The following is a 19997-nucleotide window of genomic DNA, read 5'->3' as shown; positions in this document are numbered from 1 at the left end:
CACTACCTGTTACCGTTTTGATTTTGATATCTGTCCACAGACGGAGACAACCATTCAAAAAGACTTCCTATATTTACGCAGAGCATAGTTTAGTAGTGTGATATTAGCACAGAAATCACTGGAAGCAGGTTTCGCAACAACAACCAAAATATGCTCTAGGCTAAAATGTGGTGTCCTTTTGAATTTGTGACTTTTTTTTTTCTTTCTTCAACTTTAAACAGCTAATTTACAGACTTGGCCAAAAAGCACAATGTACCACTAAAGTGAAGGAACACATTATTAATGTGCATCATACGCATTAAATTGGGATAAAGAAGCTGTAACTTCAGTATCTGTTTCGCTCCGTATTGTTTAACTATGTTTAAGTGCAATGTTATGTTTTTGCATTGTCTCACTTGTCCTCGCAAAATTGAAATCCACTTGACAATTCTTTGAACAACACGATTATTGGTTACAGGAAAAGTGAAGATAAAGGACAAACTCGTAAAATTCTTTGCAGCTTATCCAATAAAGAAAAAAAATGAAATCTTTGAGTTTTACGTCCCACGCTTATGCCGGTTAGGCTAAAGGAGACGGTGATGATGAGTAATGAATCAAATGGTGGAATGAAGAAAGTGGGAGCAAACGGGAGAACCCCGAGAAAACCCACGCACACGGTGTTTGTCCACCACAAAGTTCACTTGGCGGGGGCTGGGATCGAACCCGAGACCCCAAGCACCAGGGGTGAACGCTCTACCACTGAGCCACCGCGGCCCCTTATCCAATAAAGAGTACCAACGCAAGAGAAAGACGCGAAAGTCAGTAATATTCTGCACTGATCTAGGTTAGCTACTGTATCCTGCCGAAACTATTGGTAACGAAATTAGTACTAATTTTTAAACTCACACTACGTTAGTATAAAACAAAAAATATGTAAGTATTAAATGATATCCAACACTTTGAAACTGTTAGATCATGTTACTTAAAAGCATGTAATTAGTACAAATAAATCCCAACAAATACATAAATCGGTCCAAAAATAATCGGGTTCTTTTAGAAATATATATTACACTTTGACAAAAATACACAAACAGTTAACTTATGAAGCTACATATTTCCCAGCCTTAATAACATGAGACGACAATATCAACAAGAACATTTAAAGAACAGAACATAATATGAAGAAAATAGGTTATTTCTGCTTTCTTATTACTACGTACTGGACCATTTCACTCTTTTATCTCATGTAATTTTCCCAGTATGGTAGCCAACTTTTCCGTGATATTCGATATTAACGAGTGTTACATTTCTACTGACACATGGACAGAGGACTTCTATCGATATACGACAATTACACGTGTGCCAACTACACTAACAGTCAAATATCCAACTCAAAAAAAAATCTTTAATGCTGAAAAATTATAATACTAAAATTGGTTTGTTAATGCAAATGAAAAATCACTGACATTTATTACAACTACCGTTCTCAGCTGTTCCACTACACAGAAATAGAACTTCTATTATCAACAAATATAAATGAAAGCAGTTTAATACAAGGTAAAAATGATACTAAAAATGGAAAATACGAAAACAAAAAATCTTTAGTTGGTTATCGTATGTTCTTATCTAGAAATATCACATTTAAATAGTCGATTTAAAATGGCCAATTACAATTTCGAAAGTATGTACTAACTGAAAATATGAGGAAAGATTTATTTGTGAAAGGCAATACATTTTTCTACTACTAACTAATGCGTGTCGTTTTCTTTTTTTCTTTCATTACATATTTCCATACAAATGTAAATTAAACATGAGCTTGAATAACGTTAATCAATCTCTTTAAAACATTTTTATAACTCGCCACGATTCTTTCATCGGCAATCTCTGATCAGAATACTAACTAACTAACTCGCACACATTATGGCGTTAAAAAGACTACTCCGAATTTTTATCATCATCATCATCCCTGCCCTCACTACCTACAGAAACTCATAGATCTTGCTTATTCTATTTCATCGCCTCACACGAAACCGAAAAGTCTTTTCTAACCTGCCCAAATCCTGTGCCAGAAGTCTCCAATTTCCACATATTCATTACGAGAACTTGCTTCTTGAAACACTACCAAAACCTTTACAGGGGCCCCCGACGCAATCTCCCACAAATTAACCCCCCCCCCCCCAGAAAATGTAGAGGAATAACTTGATTGTAGACTGCATTTTATGCAACTTCAGAATTTTTTCTTCGTTCGTAAAAGCCTTATTATGGTGTAATTAAAGTTTAATTGTGTAATTTTCAATGAAAAGTTATGTCCCCTCAAAAAAAAAAAAAAAAAACTCATAAATCCAACCTGCATTCTAAAACCCGCCTGTAAAGTACTCCTGCATCTTCACCGAAGGAATATACCAGAAATTCCTATAACTGATACAAGCTTTGACATGGAACATCCCAATACGAAGATTACACAAACATATCAGTATTTCGGTTCAATTTAATTTATATCCTTAATTGAACTCACTGTTGCAGCCTTCTATTTTGCTCTTTCTATCCGCTCCAACTTTCAATTACCGATACACTTGCAGTGTTTAAATTTCCCTCCGAGGACACACTTTCCGGTATCTACCTTCCGAGGACACAATCTATCAAGCACTACTTTAGAATGTACCTTCTCCGTATGTATTCTAAACCTTTCCACACTCTCTTCCACGTCCCTCAGAAAGAGAAAAGAAGACACATCGCAGCACTCTATCCACGAATCCTTTCTCACTACTAACTCTACCTTCTCTTCATACTTCCACTTCCACTTGTGCATTTTTTTTTTTTTTTACTATTACTTATTTTATTTCTTTCTACATAATTTTATTCTCGCTATTTTATAATTTTTATTTCTTATTTCATAATTTATATTTTTAATTCTTGTCTTCTTTCCTAGCATATTATATAGTTCCTGGAATTTTTTTATTATTTTACCCCTGTAATCTTATCAACCAACCCAACTCGCTATATTGACTTTCCTCCATTAAAGACTTCTAACCTAGCAACATCGTCGCTTTATCGTGTTTGTAATATGGTGCTCAACTAAATACTTCTCAGTTACGGTTTTCATCTTTAATATTTCATTCTTCTCTACTTCTTCGTGCTACTGATGAAGCCTTTAGCAAAGTTCAAATTAGTTATTATCACTTATACTTGTGAAATGGGAATAGGTTTGCCAATTCAAATTTAAAATAAATAAATAATTTTTAAAATAAATAAATAATTTTTAAAATAAATAAATAAATAAAAGCAGTAAATAGAACTATTCATGTACAAATGGAAATGTGGTATAAAGAGTCCATTAGCTTGTGATATAACGATCTTAACAACTGAAGAATGGGAACACTAAAATGCTTCATGGCAGAGTGCTCACCGTCTGGTTTAGGTGTTACCTGGGTCGATCCCAGGCCATATGAGTTTCTGGTAAACATCATGTCCAATATTTTTCTTTCGGGAAGCTCCTGTTTCCTCTCACATTTACATTCCATCAATTCTTTATAATCATTCACTTTCCGTAACTCTACATAGTATACGTAAGGTCAAACGTTATGCACTCGTGACGATATGCAGACGACAGAAATGAAAGGTCACGAGTTCATAACGTCTTACCTCCACGGAAGCGTCCGTGTAAATCCTTAATGGGGTCTTATAGGCCCCAGGTATACTATCTGGGGTTAACCATCAGTCTTCTTTAGCCTACACGTCACAACCGTGGGATATAAAACAAATACCTCAGTTTTCATTTACAACTGACGAAATAGGCACGCATTCTTTACCAACTTCTACATTTTATACGTTTAAAAGAAGTTTCTGTGCATTTGGTTTATAAAAATAAATATTTTTTCTACTTAGTTTTTAAACTTATTTATTATCATAAATTTTCGTTATGAACAAATTCAATTTACACCCGTCGTAAATAGACCTCGAACAGCAGTTTTACATAGTGCACAATATCTTTTAACCGATTACCCGCTTATCCAACGTATTGCTAAATATAGATGAGACTGGCAACACCATAACAGCCAAAATAGCGGAATATATATATATATTGGAAATCTCTGTCTTAAAAAGTCACCATGCAGTTGAAAATCTCATCTCCTAAACTTCACTTACTATTTTGAATCGCATGTTGGAGAAATCCAGATTCCGCTCAATATGAGCATCGAAATAGTAATACTCGGACTTGGAATTTACCTGTACGCGAACACACACTATTCACAACTCGATCTTTGATCTAACTTTTGCATGATGATACCTTTATAGTTCATATATACATTCAATTTAGTTCAGTTTCCTTAATCAACGTGTAATCTTTCCTCATTATTTTCTCTCTCGTTCCTTGTATTTTCTTCTTTTTCGAGTAATAATGATAATCAAGATCATAGTGGCAAAAGCTGTTGTTATCATGTACGTATAATGATTGGCAGTGACAAAGACCGAATTTCTGTCTTTAATATGCATTTCTTTTCTTTACTTCTTTTTGCACTCAGATGACGAAATTTCAGCTTCGAAAGCTAAGCGCTTTTATCTAGTTCCGTCAATATGCTTTTTGTGAGCATTGACTAAGCGTAAGTATACACCTTACTGTTTGTGTTTGTGGTACTTGATTTATCGTAAACTACTGACAGGATGTGAATGAAATTTGATGGGCAAGTAATTCATTGTATAAGGAATAAAGATCGTTACATTTGGTGACTGAACTCGGCCAGGGATAGGCTCGGTTAGGCTTGTCCTGCTGAACTAGGCTAGGCGAGTATGTGGTACTTTATTTCTTGTTAACTGCTAGCCGGATCTGAACCAAATTTGGTGGGCAAATAGCCTATTGCATTGGGAATAAAGATCGCTATATTTGGTGACCAAGTTCGGTCAGAGACACGGTCGACTAGGTTCTGCTCAGCTTGTATGTTGTACTTTATTTCTCGATAACTACTGGCCGGATGTAAAGCAAAGTTGGTAGACAAGTAGCCCATCATGTCGCTATATCTGGTGGCTCTGGGCTTGTACGTGGTACTTTATTTCTCGATAGATGACTGCCAAGTCTGAATGAAATTTGGTGGGCAAGTAGTCCTTCGTCTAAAGAACAAGGATCACTATATTTAATAGCTGAACTTAGGCCAGAGCTAGCAATAGACTCGGCTTAGGAATAGAGATATGTTTTACAACTTTGCACGCCGGAAGTATTTGAGTTCGGTTAACTTTGGCTTATTTTTAAGTAAGGTCTGTTTGTGAATACAGTTTGAAATTGCACGTGCCCTCGAGAAAAGTACATGCGCAGGCTCCCAGCATCCCTAAGGTCATTTGCATTTACAGGATCAGTGTGTACGCTTCGTAGTGTGAAAGAAAATACAGCAGTCTGTTGACTGTGAAATATGGTCAGTCATCAGGTTCGTAACAGTAAGATGTGGGAGATATGCGGTGACAACGTAATGGAGTAACAGTAAAATGCGAAAATGGGTAAGATTGTTTCAAGGAAGTCGAGAAAACATTCATGACTGATCGCGCTCTGATAGGTCATCTGTAATAACTGAGGATTTGATGTAGCTGTTGAAACCAAAATTCAAGAAAACAGAACAAGATTCACGAAGGTGTTATACAATCTTCCTGGTCAGCAAACGTTTAGACACTAATAAAGAAGTGAAAATAACTATGAAGAGTTAGTTAGCTGTCGTAACAGGCGGCGGAGTTCTATGAAGAGGGTATCTAAAAGCTCGTTATTTATTACGATAAATTGTTATGCGTTATTTATTGTTCCGCTCCCGCATTTTCTTGCCCACGTTACGATTTCATAGTTCTTATTATGTAATGAAAGAAGACAATGCTTACAGTAACTTTGTTTGTTTGTTTCTTTTTTCTGTTGTAGTTTGCAATGGTCTTAATTATTTCTTTCATTATTTTCTTGAAATTCATCTTACATACATACATATATCTAACTATATGATTCGGATTTCATTTCGAACTTGAGCACAAATTTCATATAGCCTCGCTGTTCAAAATAGACGTTCCGCTTCAAGCAAACACAGAATTACAAGTCATTACAAAATATACAAACGATGCTTAAAAAAAAGAAAAGTTTCTTCACGTTCAATCTTGTTAGTCACTGCTGGATTTTATTTATTTTGACTCAAAATTATGCTATTCATAATAACAAAACAATTAAGCAAACCATATATAACACATGTGAAGGCCTAGCGTTAGTTCTGTTTAAGCTACCATACCAAAGCGATTAAATTAACTACTAGTAAACCAAATACAGAAATGCATCGAAAATAATTATTAGAAGCGTGTAAAATATGAATTATCTGCAAACGAATACGCCTTGCAGTACTGGAAGTGCACTTACACAAACTGTTAATAGGTGTTCAAAAAGCAAAGAATATAATTAAAGAAATAATGTGACAAAACATTACAATATATCAAATGAAAACACTAATTTAATAATGTCGGAGAATAAAACATCAAGTAACATCATCATTTTACGAATAAGACCACCCAAAAGCCAGCATAGTGTGTAAATATTAAAATTAACTTCACGACTACATTTTCATGGTATAAGTTGTAGTACAAGAACTACTACATGTATCCGCCTCGTTACTTCTTATAGTTGAGTTGAGCTGATTTTAGTTTAGCGTCCCTTTCAGCAGCGAGGCTATATGAGACGTGGACCTACTGATTAACGTGGAATCTGAACCACATGAGCTCCCGCCGTTACTTCTTACAGTATTTGAAAGGGGGAAGGGAGGTACAATGGCTCAATGGAAGATCGCTCACCTCTTGTTTGTTCCCACGCCATGTGAATTTGTGGTGGACAACATCGTGTTCGCGGGTTTTCTCGAGGTTCACCGTTTCCTCCCACATCCTCATTCAACTAATTCTTTAATCAATCAGTGCCATTGCTGATCCATTATCTTCAACCTTAAATCAAAGATTTAGTTTGATTTCAGTTTCTCTTTAACATGTTCGCCTCCACCAACTATATCATACTTAATTAAATGTCCTAAGGTTTTAAAAAAAAATCTAAATTGAGTCCCACGTCACGAAATTCTATCCTTATGGCTTCCCGTGACAGCTTTTATAGTGTTCAGATCGAAAGCTCATGAATACCACTGTACTATTAATATCTCTACTTTGAATTTGACTAAACTTTTTTTCAACAACCTATGTTACTCGCTATTATTTTGCTAGAATCTTCTACACAAAATTTTAGTAAACTACCGTAGAATAAATTAACTCTGGTAAACAGTAAAAAGATCACGAACTAAAAGTTTTAATTCCGTCCGGTAGATGTCAACCGCTGGAGGATGTTTGATGCCATCTAACAAGACGTGTAACTTCTACTACATTTGTTTCAGTAGTTAGAAAATGGAATATGGATAACTACCGTTAAAATCACCGTTACCCGTGAAGATGTTAACGGACTGACTCTATTAACAAACTCCTCCGTGACAATTGCTTTAACCATCTATTACTAGAAAACTCTAGCTATCTATTACAAGAAAACGCAATTCAAGAATTCATCTTTGTCCACGATTTATCGTGTGGACTAACGGATGGATAGAAGTCGCAGTTACTCGTTAAGATGTTCATGAACTGACTCCATTAACGAATTCAACCAAGACAATCCCTCTACCTATCCATTGCAAAAAACAGAATTCGATTTCGTTCAAGATTTATCGTGTCGACTAATGGATGGACGTAAGTGGCCGTTGCCCGTTAAGATATTAAAGGAAGGACGTAAGTGGCTGTCACTCGTTAAGATGTTAACAGATTTTTAGTTCATTAACAAAGTCAACCGAGATAATCGCTCGAGTTTTCTATTTCAACTTGTTTAAGATTTATCGTGCAGACTAACAGATGGACTTAAGTAAGCGACACCTGTTAAGATGTTACCAGATTGATTCCATTACCGAACTAGGCCGAGACGAATCATCATTTTTGTGTTTTGCAAAAAAAAAAAAAAAAAAAAAAAAAAAATTAAAATTCACTTCCGTTGAAGTTATCATGCTAAGTAATGGACGCACTAACATTACAATATTGTCCCACTTGTGTGATACTAATAAATACATCACTTAATAAATTATAGTTAGCATCTTCTACTGGTGAACTGATGTATTAAAGTACAGTATTCAGTATTTTACAGAAAATTTCACTGTGTAAAAGCTTCAGAGACCTGTATGACAATAGATATAGGTATTCCGAATAATTAAGAATAAATATTACCCCACACGAACTCTTAAAATAAAATTTTACTGTCACATCTCGACGTATTGCTCTTCATGCTGAAGGGGCTAGTCATAAGGGTAAATTATGATAAAATATTTAACAAAAATGCTGTAATAAAATTTCTCTTTTTTGACATTATCCTACCACCTCTTAAGTTGCATTAATTTTTTTTCCAAAGTAACTCACTGAATTCACAGCGATTCTCTTGTTACATCATAAAGTTTCATTCTATCATCTCGATGCGAACTTTACTTGAATTCTATAATTTGAAATGATGTTCTTCCGTTACCCTGCTTTTAAACGAGAAAATTCTATCACTACAAAACCTTCTAAATCTGATTTCATTCCATTCTATAAATATGACTTAATATAGAAAAAAACTGATTAACGTTAATTTCAGCTCTATTTCGATGATCAAATTGCATGTAGTAAGTTCAAAACACAACATTAAAATCATCTGCATTATTACATAATCTACAGAAGAAACGTACAGATTTCAGTGTACAGATCATGGGGATATACACAGTAACAAGCATTATTAAGCGTTGTATTTTTCAAATTACGATATTCTAAAGTTTATCCGTGTACCTGCATTGAGAAAACTTAGAAGTCCTATCCTTTTCCGGAGCTATACAAATAACGAGACGATCCGGATTTCTTGTTTAAAAAAACACACCGATTAAAAATGGTATGCTTGTTATGCTGAACTGTTGTAGTATCTGACTGCGAATATTAACGGAACAAAATCATGTAAGGAAAATTACATGAGTATCCATCGAACGAACAGATTTTGCACGAACATATACATAGCTGAGACAAAGGAACCCTGATGCGGTAATGGAAAATGAATTACCAGAAAACAAAGAAAACATCATTACACACCCAAAAAATGAGATACACTATAAATATTTTCCCTTCTAAAATTTTTCACCAGATAGGATAAGGAAGGAAGAGAAAGAAAGGGAAAACTAAAATAAATAGCATAAAAGTAATTATGAAGCGTGCAGCTGGGTGGTGCAAACTTGGAATGCAGTGCCACGTGATAGTGTAGAATCAGGTTGGAGGTAGACTGCGTTAAGTAGCGAAAGATAAACCAAATGGAGTGGGTGAGTCGATGAGAATGCAGAAGGGCGAAGGAATAATAAAGAAAATGGAAAATCAGCAAAAAATTATATTAAAATACAAATTACAAAGAAAGGAAAAATTCCCAATGAAATTACAGAACGAAAAGTGTGTAGGAAAAAAAGAAAAAAATAGCAATGTTTAGATCAGATGTATAAGAAATGGAAAATGTAGAATAAGGTAATAAATGAAAACAAACGGTTGCAGATGGGACGATAATTAGGAGGTAGACGTTCAGTGATGGAGCGAATAACGAATAGGAAGTAATTTGTATCTTTCAAAATCTCACGTTTATGCCGGCTAGGCTAAAGGAAACGGTGATGATGACAAATGAATGGAATAGCGAAATGAAGTGGGAGGAAACAAGAGAGCCCCGAGAAAACAAACACATATGGTTTGTTCACCACGAAGCTCACTTGGTGCGAGCTGGGATCAAACCAAGGACCCCCATGCACCAGAGTGAACGCTCTACCAGAGTCACTGTGGCCCCAAATTGTATCTTTCAATCTTGATGAGAGAGCTTAGATGTGAGATTCGGGGTAGTAGTCAGGGAAAGCTTAGATGCATTCAGTGAAACTACCAATACTAAATTAATCGATCTTTCTGGGATCCTGGATTTGTGAATTTTTGGAAGAAGAAAGAATTTAGCAGTTTTGGGTATTTTTGGAGCAAGGTGTTGGAGACCCTCGAGTGAACCATGAGTACTAGGTAAAATTTGATTTTAGTGATGAAATCGTATGTGCGGCCTGTAATGGGCGCAATTAGAAAAAATGTTGTAGGGCTACGGACAACCACTGTGATGCAGCACGTACCTGTGGGCCGGATAATGGTAAGGTCAGAACATAGCGCCAGGACTGCCTTTCGTTCGGCAGGTATAATACAATGGTCGGGAAATGATGCTCAGTAATTTGTTTGGAATTGCTGTTAGGAAGGAGAGTGGAGTCTTTAGAGAAAGGTGGGAGAAATTTCTGGACACTGGAAGGCGTTTGCGTGAGTAAAGCGTTGTTAAGTCAGTCTGTGACTAGTACTTTTACCAAAGTGAGTTGCAAGCAAATGGAAAGAAGTTTGTATAGTGTTTTGCTTGATTAACTTCGAATGAGAGAAAGAAGGTTAGGCCATACAACATGGTTTTCTGTTTGGTTGCAGTGGGAGAATTTAGGAATTGATTGATGTATTGTGGTGTACTAAAGACAAAGGGATAGAGTAGTTTTGTTTTATCTTCCATTACTTACATTATTCTTTATTATCCATAATTTGTTTTTATTTTTAGTACTTTAATTTTCTTTTGTTAATTTATTCATTAAAAAACTTTTTTTTTTTTTTTTGGTCTTGTCTTGTCTTTCACTCTCCTGCACTCTTATCAACCATCCCGTCCCATTACTTTTCTCTTCCGCCATTAAACTCTCTGGAGAACACTGTGGCTCAGTGGTATAGAGTGCTCACTTCTGATGCAGTTCTGGTTTAATCGAATTTGTGGTGGACAACATCCTTCGTCCGTGGGTTTTCTCGGAGTTTTCCCGTTTCCTCCTACTCTCATACCACCAAGTTTTTCTTAATCACTCACATCATTCACTCAACTCTTTCCTAATCATTCATATCTCTCACTTTCATTATTCATTTCTCTCTTTTAGCTTAAAAGGCATATTCGTGGGCCACAAAACAGAAGAAAAAATAGTCTTCACCTTCGACGAGATTGTCATTTAATTTTAAACTCTACTATTTATTGTCTTCCTTCCTAGTTTTTCATCTCCGTATCTGATTAGACGTTTAGTGAAAACGCTTATGTGTATCTTTTTAGTGTGCGTGTAATTATGTTTTCCATATTGCATGGCAAGCAATTTATATTTATAGAAAGCAATCCATTAAGCACATGACATTTACAAACACAGTGAAGCAAGCCTATTCCACGCCTCAGGCACACCACGCACGCATACTCCCACACAACTGCAGCCACACAAAGTGCCTTAGATATACCTTTTCCTTCACCTGCATTTCTACTGCAGAACTTGGAAGTTCAGCCAATATCTTCAGCTGGTCATCGTCCATTTTGATAGCGATCTCCTTCTTACCACCTGCGAAAGGAAAACCAGTACATAATAAAGATTTCTTAGAGTCATTATAAAGGAGATAGAATCATAATTATATACTATAAAACTTAAGGCCTATATGATCTGCACCCATTTTAAGCTTGTAATTGCCCAATAGTTTGACATATGGACATACTTTGAGGTCCTGGAGCTTGTTTGCGAGATCAATCAAACATGAAAGAAAAAAAGATAAATAATATGAACTGAAACATTATCAAATCTGACTCATAGTACATTGTATGCGTTAGTTGGCTGTGAATCCAACACCTCTCGCATTCTATAACAAATACGGTAAATTACTAGTTCCGTTAAACACAATACCCTAACTTCTATCAGGATGATCATTTCCCAAACTGCTGCTACAATTGGTTTGTGAACTATTACAGTCTAGCTAATCTCTTGACACAGACAAACGTGAAACTTAAAAAACGTCCTGAAATAGGACTCGTATGCTAGGTCAAATTACGCTTTCCAGGGTATTTTTAGAACAATTATAACAGTACAGTAACGAATACTCTGTTGACAGACAAACGAAAGCGATGTTGTGACGGAATATATATGTTTTCAGCCTGCTTTCTATCTTTAGGATACTACAACCATGCACAGTACAGTGCGTCCATTTTAAAACCGGCCCCGGCACGTATTGTGTCTAATATTTTGTTTGCATACTTTTTTACACTCTTGTTGTTCCATTCTTGCATCTGGAGTGGAGTGGGATGGAGATTCTTTGTAGCTGTCGAAGCGGTAGGCAACGGGGAAGACCGGAAAGGACAGTGTAAATTAAGTTTCTGTATTTGTGCTCGGGGCTTGTTTTAAAATGGACTGTATGTGATAATCTTTACTAAACCAGGCCAAGCCGAAAACTATACGAAAGATTAGAAGAGAAACTTAACGGATTCCAATATTTGATGAGAAAAACCAGGTGTTCCTGGACAGTATGAACCCTGTAAATGTAACTGTCAGATACACGTTTGGTATTTGTAAGTTTGAATGAATAAATAAATACATAAATTAAGTTATAGTTTTATGTCTTAGGATTATTATTTTTTTTTTTTATGAAAAATAAGTTATTGGTAAAAAGACGAAATGTAAGAAACTAAAAACATGTAAACTGCACCGGTGCATCAGCAAAATCCATAAAGAATTGATTGCTTTACAACTGTCATCACAACCATTGGCATAAGCTTTCACTACTTTTACTAAGAAATATCCACAAGTTAATATGAAATATACGATTTGAATGAACTACGTAAGCATTACTTGCAATCGATCGAGTCTAAGCGGATTGTAGTGATAATTTCAAGACTATTCATTTTTTCTTCGACACTTCGTCGTCTTTTCCTTGCAAGGAAATGTCTTAAGTCATCACTATTAACAGAAACTATATATGTTTTCTATGTGTTCGTATTTTCTATATATTGTACTGTTTCTGTGCATATAGGACATATAATTCAACTATTTATAGAATAGCTATAACCTTACTTTGTGTGGAGTCTTTAAACTTTCAATATCCGTTCACAATGCAATCCGCAACTCATAATGGCTCACGACTATTTCTCCTTAAAATAATGTGTTAGTAATTAACAGGGAAACAGATATAGACAGCCTAGTTATTCCTTGGTGCAGTAAAGGTTACCCCTATACATCATCCGATTGGTGAGGCAAACACATAACAAACTAATATACCATATTCCAATTATAAAATCATCTTACATTAAAGTACCAAAACTTTTCAAGTGCAAGAATATTTTTCTATTGGGCATGATTTTGTTATTTCTTTACATTGAATCTGTTAACTTAAAAAGAGGCACAGTTACATAAAAAGCAATTAAGTATTTAGTACAGAAAATAAAAATATACATACTTTTCCCTTTGTCGTTTGCCGTATGTTTTCCTTGTAACTTCTGTAAGAGTGCAGCAGCTTTTGCCTTATCTCCTTTGTGAGACTTCACTTGATTTCCTCGATCATGACTTCCTTTGGTCACTTTTCGCATTGGCGACTGTCCGAAGAGAGCATCAAATTTGTCCACATTTTGCGCTTTGCTAGGAGATTTGTGTAACTTAAGTTTACTTAACGGCAAACCAGGAGTCCTTACTACTCTCTCCGTTATGTCATCAGGTGATTTATCAGGAGGATCGAAGAGATCATCACCTTCGCTGGATGCAGGAGAATAGGGGGATTCAAGGTCCATATCAATAACGTCCGTGGTGTCTTGTTGACGCTGTTCTCCATTTTGTGTCACTGTCGGAGCTACAGTAGTCGCTGCCGCTTTGGGTTGCTCTGGAACCGGTAAGTTTGCTGCAGTCGCGGCAGGCGGTGGACCGCGAAGAATATTGGTTGCAATTAACGGAGAGTTCAACAACCCACCAGTTAGATGTTGGGTGAGTAATGCAGTAGGCATTTGCGGAGCTGCACCTGGAATTGTGGCAGTGAACAATCCTTGAGCCATTGGCGCACACAGCACGTTCGCTACATTTGCAGGCATTCCAGTGAAAACTGGAGGATGAGAGGACATAGCAGGCGTTGGTGCAATGGCTGGAGGAGTGAGTTGTACATTAGGAAACACTGGTTGTGTCGCTGCTTGAGGAGTTGTTTGATTTTCTTGTGGTTTCCGAGCTTCTTCTGTTTCTGGAACAGGAGTCTTCTCACGAATAACTTCTTCCGGTTCAGGAGGCTTCTCTGCTGGTTCTAGTTCACACGGTAATGGTGGTAATTCTGGTTCTGGAGGTGGTTCAGGAGTCTCCTCCTCGTTTGTCTTTGGAATGCTGTCTTTTACAGTGTCTGCTTCCACAGACGCATCAATCACTTGCGTAACAGGAGACTCCCTTACGGGGCTTCTAACAGGTGACGATACAGGTGAAGGTGTTGGAGACTTCGTAGGGTCAAATGGATCATACGCATCCTGCTCTGGTGACGGCGGAGTCCTTGGTGTATGTGGTGAACTCGGTCTTTCTGTAGGAGTACTTGGACCACGTGGCTGTTTCGGGCAGGGTTCTGGTGGTGTATTTGGTCCTTTCACTGGTGACTTCCTTAGCCTACTATCCTCATCTTCTTCCTCTTCCCTGAGTGGGTTAGTAATTGATCGAAGTTGAGCTTTAGGAGCTATTGAGAATTTTATCTGAGGTTCAGGTGGTGTCTTAGGACCAGTAGTTGGAATACCAGGAGGTGATTTTGTAGACATGGGCGATTCTTCTAATCTATTTTGTTTCTCCAGTTTGTCCTCTTCACTGTCACTGAGAATAATGACATCTGTCGGTGTAGGAGTTCTTGCCACGAACGGCGACAAATCCAAATCTATTATCACGGTTGGTTTCCGTGTAATGACTGGTCTATCTCCTTCCTTGGCAGGGGTCTTCTTTTTCTCACTTTCAAAAGGAATCAAATTCTTTTCTATTGCTAAATTCGCTGGTGGAGGTAGCACTGTTACCTGTCTGTGTTTCGGAGACTTTTCTTTTAATTTTTCCTTTCGTTCTTCGCGTTTTACTTTCTTGTTATCCTTTCCTGATTCGTATGCATCGTCCAAATCTCGTTTACGCTTTTCTTTTTGAATATCTTTTGTTTTAGTTTTATTGAAATTGACGCTGACTAAGATATTATCACCAGAAGCAAACACTTCCTTTGATGGCGCTGGGGACTTCTCTCGCTTCTTTTTCTTCTTCTCTTTTTCAACATCTCTCTTTCGGTTCTCCTTTTCCTTCTTCTTTTTCTCTTTCTTCTCCTTCCGCCTCTCAGTTACGATTTCTTTGTTCTTTTTCGTCTTTTCCTTCACTTTTCGCTTCTCTTTCAGTCTATCGTACCTATCCCGAGACCTAGAACGGGAGAATGATCTTGAAAATGACCTGTAATAGCGTTGTCTGGGAGACAAACTATGTGATCTAGACTTTGTATATGACCTTGATCGACTTCTTGATCTTGACCACGAAGGTGTCCATGATCTTGACCAAGAGCGTGCTCTCTCTCGACTTCTGTACCTGTACACACGATCTCTGGACCTAGATTTTTCTCTTCGGTCTCGAGACCTTCGATCTCTTGATCTTCCCCTCGATCTGTCTCGTGATCTTCCGCGTGACCTCGATCTGTCTCGCGATCTACCACGAGATCTGGATCTTCCTCTCGACCTTGATCTCGTTCTTGTGTATGATCGATCCCTGGATATGTCGCGACCAAACTCATCCTTTCGGCGTCTTTCAGCTGCCTTCTTTGATCTTTCACTTACCACTTTTCGCACATCGTATCTCTCTAAGTCTTTCCGCTTCTCTTTCTTTTTTTTATCTTTCTTACTCTCTTTAGTAGGTCGCTTATCCTTAGAATCTTTCACTTTGTAACGAGAACTATCGTCTTTAGGTTTCCCATCACGATAATTTCTTTCTTTTGAACTTTTGGACAGTTTCTTCCACGAAATACTAACAGCTTCAGATCTATTTTTGTCACCTGAATCTTTAGTACTTTTATTCTTATTTTCACTACTTGAGAGAATAGATCTTTCGTTTCCACTTTTCTTCTTTTTCTCTTGATCTAACTTTGAAATGGTGATGTCAAAATTTTCATTAGTAGGCAAAGATTTCTTACGATCTTTGTCATGTTTCTTATCCTTTCTGTCCTTCTTGTCTTTCTTTTGTTTTGGTTTATCGTCTACTATTTCTCCTTCTTCGTAATCTATCTCTGTAGGAAGTCGAGTTCTTGTAGGAGATAAATCGTCCACTCTTTGTAAAGGAAGGATTCTAGCTTCTTTGCCACTGATAGACTTATCACGATTTCTTTTGCTCCGATTGAGGATTTCTCCTTCTTCTGCGTTTACTTCAGGTTCTTCCAAATCATCAAAGTTCGTTTCCTCTGTTTCAGATATTGTCTCCGTCTCTAGTCCTTCTAATCCTGGTACAGGCAACTGGGAATTTGGCTGAGAGTTTTCACGCGTTTCAGGAGCAGTAGCAGGTTTTTCTTTATTCGACTGATCCACTGAGCTCTCGTAATCACTATCAGATCCGAAGATTTCGACAAGTGCTGATTTCTTTGGAGAGTCTTTCTTCTGCTGATCGCTATCCTCATCTTGGTCTTTTCCTTCAACACTTTGCTGCTCTTCGGGAGGTATTGGTATATCTGTTGGTTCTATTGGTTCTACTGCTTCTAATGGCTCCTCAGGTTTTGCTACTTCTTCACCTTCCAAATCGGGTTCAGCTTCTATTTCTTCTCCATCTTTCTCAAGAGGTTCTGCAACATCCTCTTCGACAGCAGGTTCTTTATCTTCTATGTGCTCCTCATCCTCTTCCAAAGTGCTCTCATTCCTTGCTATATTTAAACTTGCTGCGGAATAGATAGATATATTTGGACACGAATCTTCTTCCATGGACTCATCATCTTTATTGGTGTCATGAATTTCTGGAAAGTCATTGGTTGACATTGTTCTGTTCAATTCATAATTCTTTGATTCAGATTCACTAATGCACAATTTATCATCCACCACAGTCGATTCCTGATTAAAACTTTCACTTTCCTCTTCATTGTTATCGTAACGCATACTTAATTCTGCTGAATCTTCTTGTGACTTTTCTTGATATCCTGGATCTTTACATTCCGAATTTACATCACTAATTCCACTATGTACATCTTCAATTTCTGCATTACCACTACTACTTACAGGTGAGGGTACACTATCTAGGTTATCTAGGTTATCAAGGTTATCATCATTGACTCCACTTGCACTATCCGGAGCGGCTGGTTCTATTACTTCAGCAGATTCATCTATTGCCATTTCTCTTTCTTCATCACTGTCATAAGAAGGATCCGCAGGATCGTACTTCTCGGAATCAGGAATTTCTCTAGGGACAGGATCTTTCGGAATAGGAATATTTTGAAGTTTCGGAGGACTGGGAATTCTTTGTGGAAGTGGGTTTCCCTCGGGAATAGGGATTTCAGAGGGATTTGGAGCCTCTGGAGAGACATAGCTTTTAGAAGCTGATGTGCTTTCTGGAATAATCGCTTCATCAATGAGAGGTTCACTGTCTCCAGGGTCATATTTTTCATCATCAGGTATTGAACATTCTTGTGGAACAATATTATCGTCTATCACCAACTCCGTATCACTATCCAATTCATCGTCGCTCGGCTGACCAGAATCCAGCTCCGGTCTTTCTTTGACAGCTGAATCCATCAGGAAGGTGCCCCCACCTGTATCACCGCAATTTTCGAAGTCCATTACTTCAGAACCAGGTTCAATGTCACTATAAATATCAACATCATCATCATCGGCTTCCTGTTTCTTATCTTTTTTGTTTTTCTTATTATTAACATCATCCCTTGAGGAGCCACAGTGTTCACTCACATCACTACCACTGTAGTTTGGGTCGGAACCCTGATTGCTATTTAGAAAATCAGCGTAAGCACGACTACCTCGCGGATCAAACGATGAAAAGGAATGGGAATAACTACCTTGATTTACAGGACTATACCTCGAGTTCCCTGAAACTCCACTACCAAGATTTGTATTATACACACCACTATTTGTTCGAGAATTTTCATCAGGATTTATAGGTCTATGGGAAATATTATTACGATAACCATCTAAACTTGAACTTTCACCCCGCTGATGCGGTTTCGATTCTGGTGTACCCGTACTACCTAGTACTGCACTAGCACCACCTACATCCTTGTCCACTACAATTTTATTTGGCGATAAAGGTGTAGCTGAGTTCCCTTGTCTTTCTCGTAGCAACGTTCCATCTGGCTTGATTGACACCTTCGCCGACTTCGAGTGTAGCAGCGACTGGCTATCCAATATACTGCCTAACACATCGAATGACGAACTACTGTTACTGTTGGTGGGTTCGTGAAACACACGACGTTGCGGCACAGAAATCGGAGCATGAGATCGTAGAGCCGATGCAGAAAGCAACTTGCGACGTGCAATATGCCGTGGCATAGGCAATCTACTTATTGGTCTCATAACAGCAACGTTACCGCTATCACCAGCACCACCGCTTTCAATATCAGATCTGTAAAAGAAGATACAGAGCTATGTACATAACCATAATAACACAAAATATCATAGTAACACAAGCACATAATTTATACATTTATCAATTAATTATATTTTACACGTGCGGCAGAAATAATGAACATTTTCAATTGTTGAAGGCTACTGCATGCTCACTCCCGGCAAGCCTGTTCTGGACTCTCTATCATTTTAGTAGACCACAGTGTGTTGAACAATGAGGGAATGGATCTGTGTTGTAGAATGACGATTACATGTTCATGCTACAGAGACTGAATGATCAGAATTTCTGACATTGGGCCTCTACTAACGCATGTACATTCCGCGTACGTTCTCTGCAAGCGCATAAAGATGAAGTTTAGTGTAACACGCTGTACCGGCCACCACCTGAGTAAATGAGTATACTGTTAATGCTCAACGCTACACTAATATGACTGCAACATGTCTTACACCTGCATTTGCAGGTCGTCGCGATCTGTGGTTCCAGCAAGATATCGTTACTCCACATATGTGGTCATCAGCATGTTAACTCTGGGCAAACTGTTTCCAAGTCGCCTTAATTTCATGCTTTGGAGAACAAGGTCCATGGTCAACACTTTCTACCGACTTTACCTAGTACCCATGACTTCTTTCTCTAAGAAACTTGAAGAGGTATTCAAAACCACTCAGCAAGAGCGGAGGAACTCAATGCTTCCATGGAACAACAAAAGGTATACAGCAGGAGATATTACACACGTAATGGTAGCCCTCCACCGGTATATACACAAGTGACAGTGACAATACGAAGAACGTGATTGCCAAGAACGGTTTTGTGTCTTCAAGCCATGTCACATGTAAATGTGATTATCTCTACGCTACGCATTACACGCTCATACGAACACAATATTCATATGTTGCAAAATTTAGAAGGTATTCCATACTCAAATATATTCATTGTTTCTGTACCACACCCTGTATGTCACATTTATTGCACGAATTTAATATATGATACATTTCTAAGTCACTTCCATTCCAGTGATTTCCTATAAAATCTGAAAACTTTTGTTTGTTGCATTAAGTTATTGTCATGATACTATATTAAAAGTTACGTCGCAACATGTCAAGAAGTTCTGAAACAAAAATTTCTTTTTCAGCACTTTAGAATTTGGAAGAACACTTACTGTAAAATCCTCTTTTCTAATGAAGTTTCAATCTAATTTTGTTCGCTGGCTATGACCAACAGCAGGGCTAGTTTTATAAGGGCGGTGGGGAAATGGTAGTGTGATTATACGTAAGATACAAACCTAATCTTTTTTTAAAAAATGTGAGAATCTTACACATTACTGTCGAGTTAATACCATCTTAATTCATACCGTAGTTAATGACTGTTAAAAGTAAAAACTAAACCTGTACAGTTTTGATGGGAAAGAAACAAATGGGATAAAATATAATTAATAGGTTTTGTAAAATTTTATTCAACTATGTTTACTATCTTCCACTTTGTCATATTTTAATTACCCATATCTAACTTCAGTTGGATACTGGTCAATTAAGGTTACCTATTCATAAGCTTGAAATGAAAAATGAA

At 37.3% G+C, this 19997-nt stretch overlaps 1 protein-coding gene across 1 annotated transcript in view; it reads right to left on the bottom strand.

The window, feature by feature from the left end:
• Positions 1-19997, bottom strand: part of LOC145682178 (uncharacterized) — an 86073-nt gene that overhangs the window by 26219 nt on the left and 39857 nt on the right. The window contains exons 9-10 of the mRNA XM_081753765.1: positions 13306-18431; positions 11329-11426 (exon numbers count right to left, since the gene is read on the bottom strand). Of these exons, the coding sequence (XP_081609891.1) occupies positions 11329-11426; positions 13306-18431 (5224 nt within the window). The remainder of the gene's footprint in view (positions 1-11328; positions 11427-13305; positions 18432-19997) is intronic.

The sequence above is a fragment of the Thermobia domestica genome, chromosome 3 (genome assembly GCF_964235325.1).
Source record: "Thermobia domestica chromosome 3, izTheDome1.hap1.1, whole genome shotgun sequence".
NCBI lineage: Eukaryota > Metazoa > Arthropoda > Insecta > Zygentoma > Lepismatidae > Thermobia > Thermobia domestica.
Note: the sequence above shows the minus strand (reverse complement) of the source record. Positions and strands in the feature narration are given on the sequence as shown.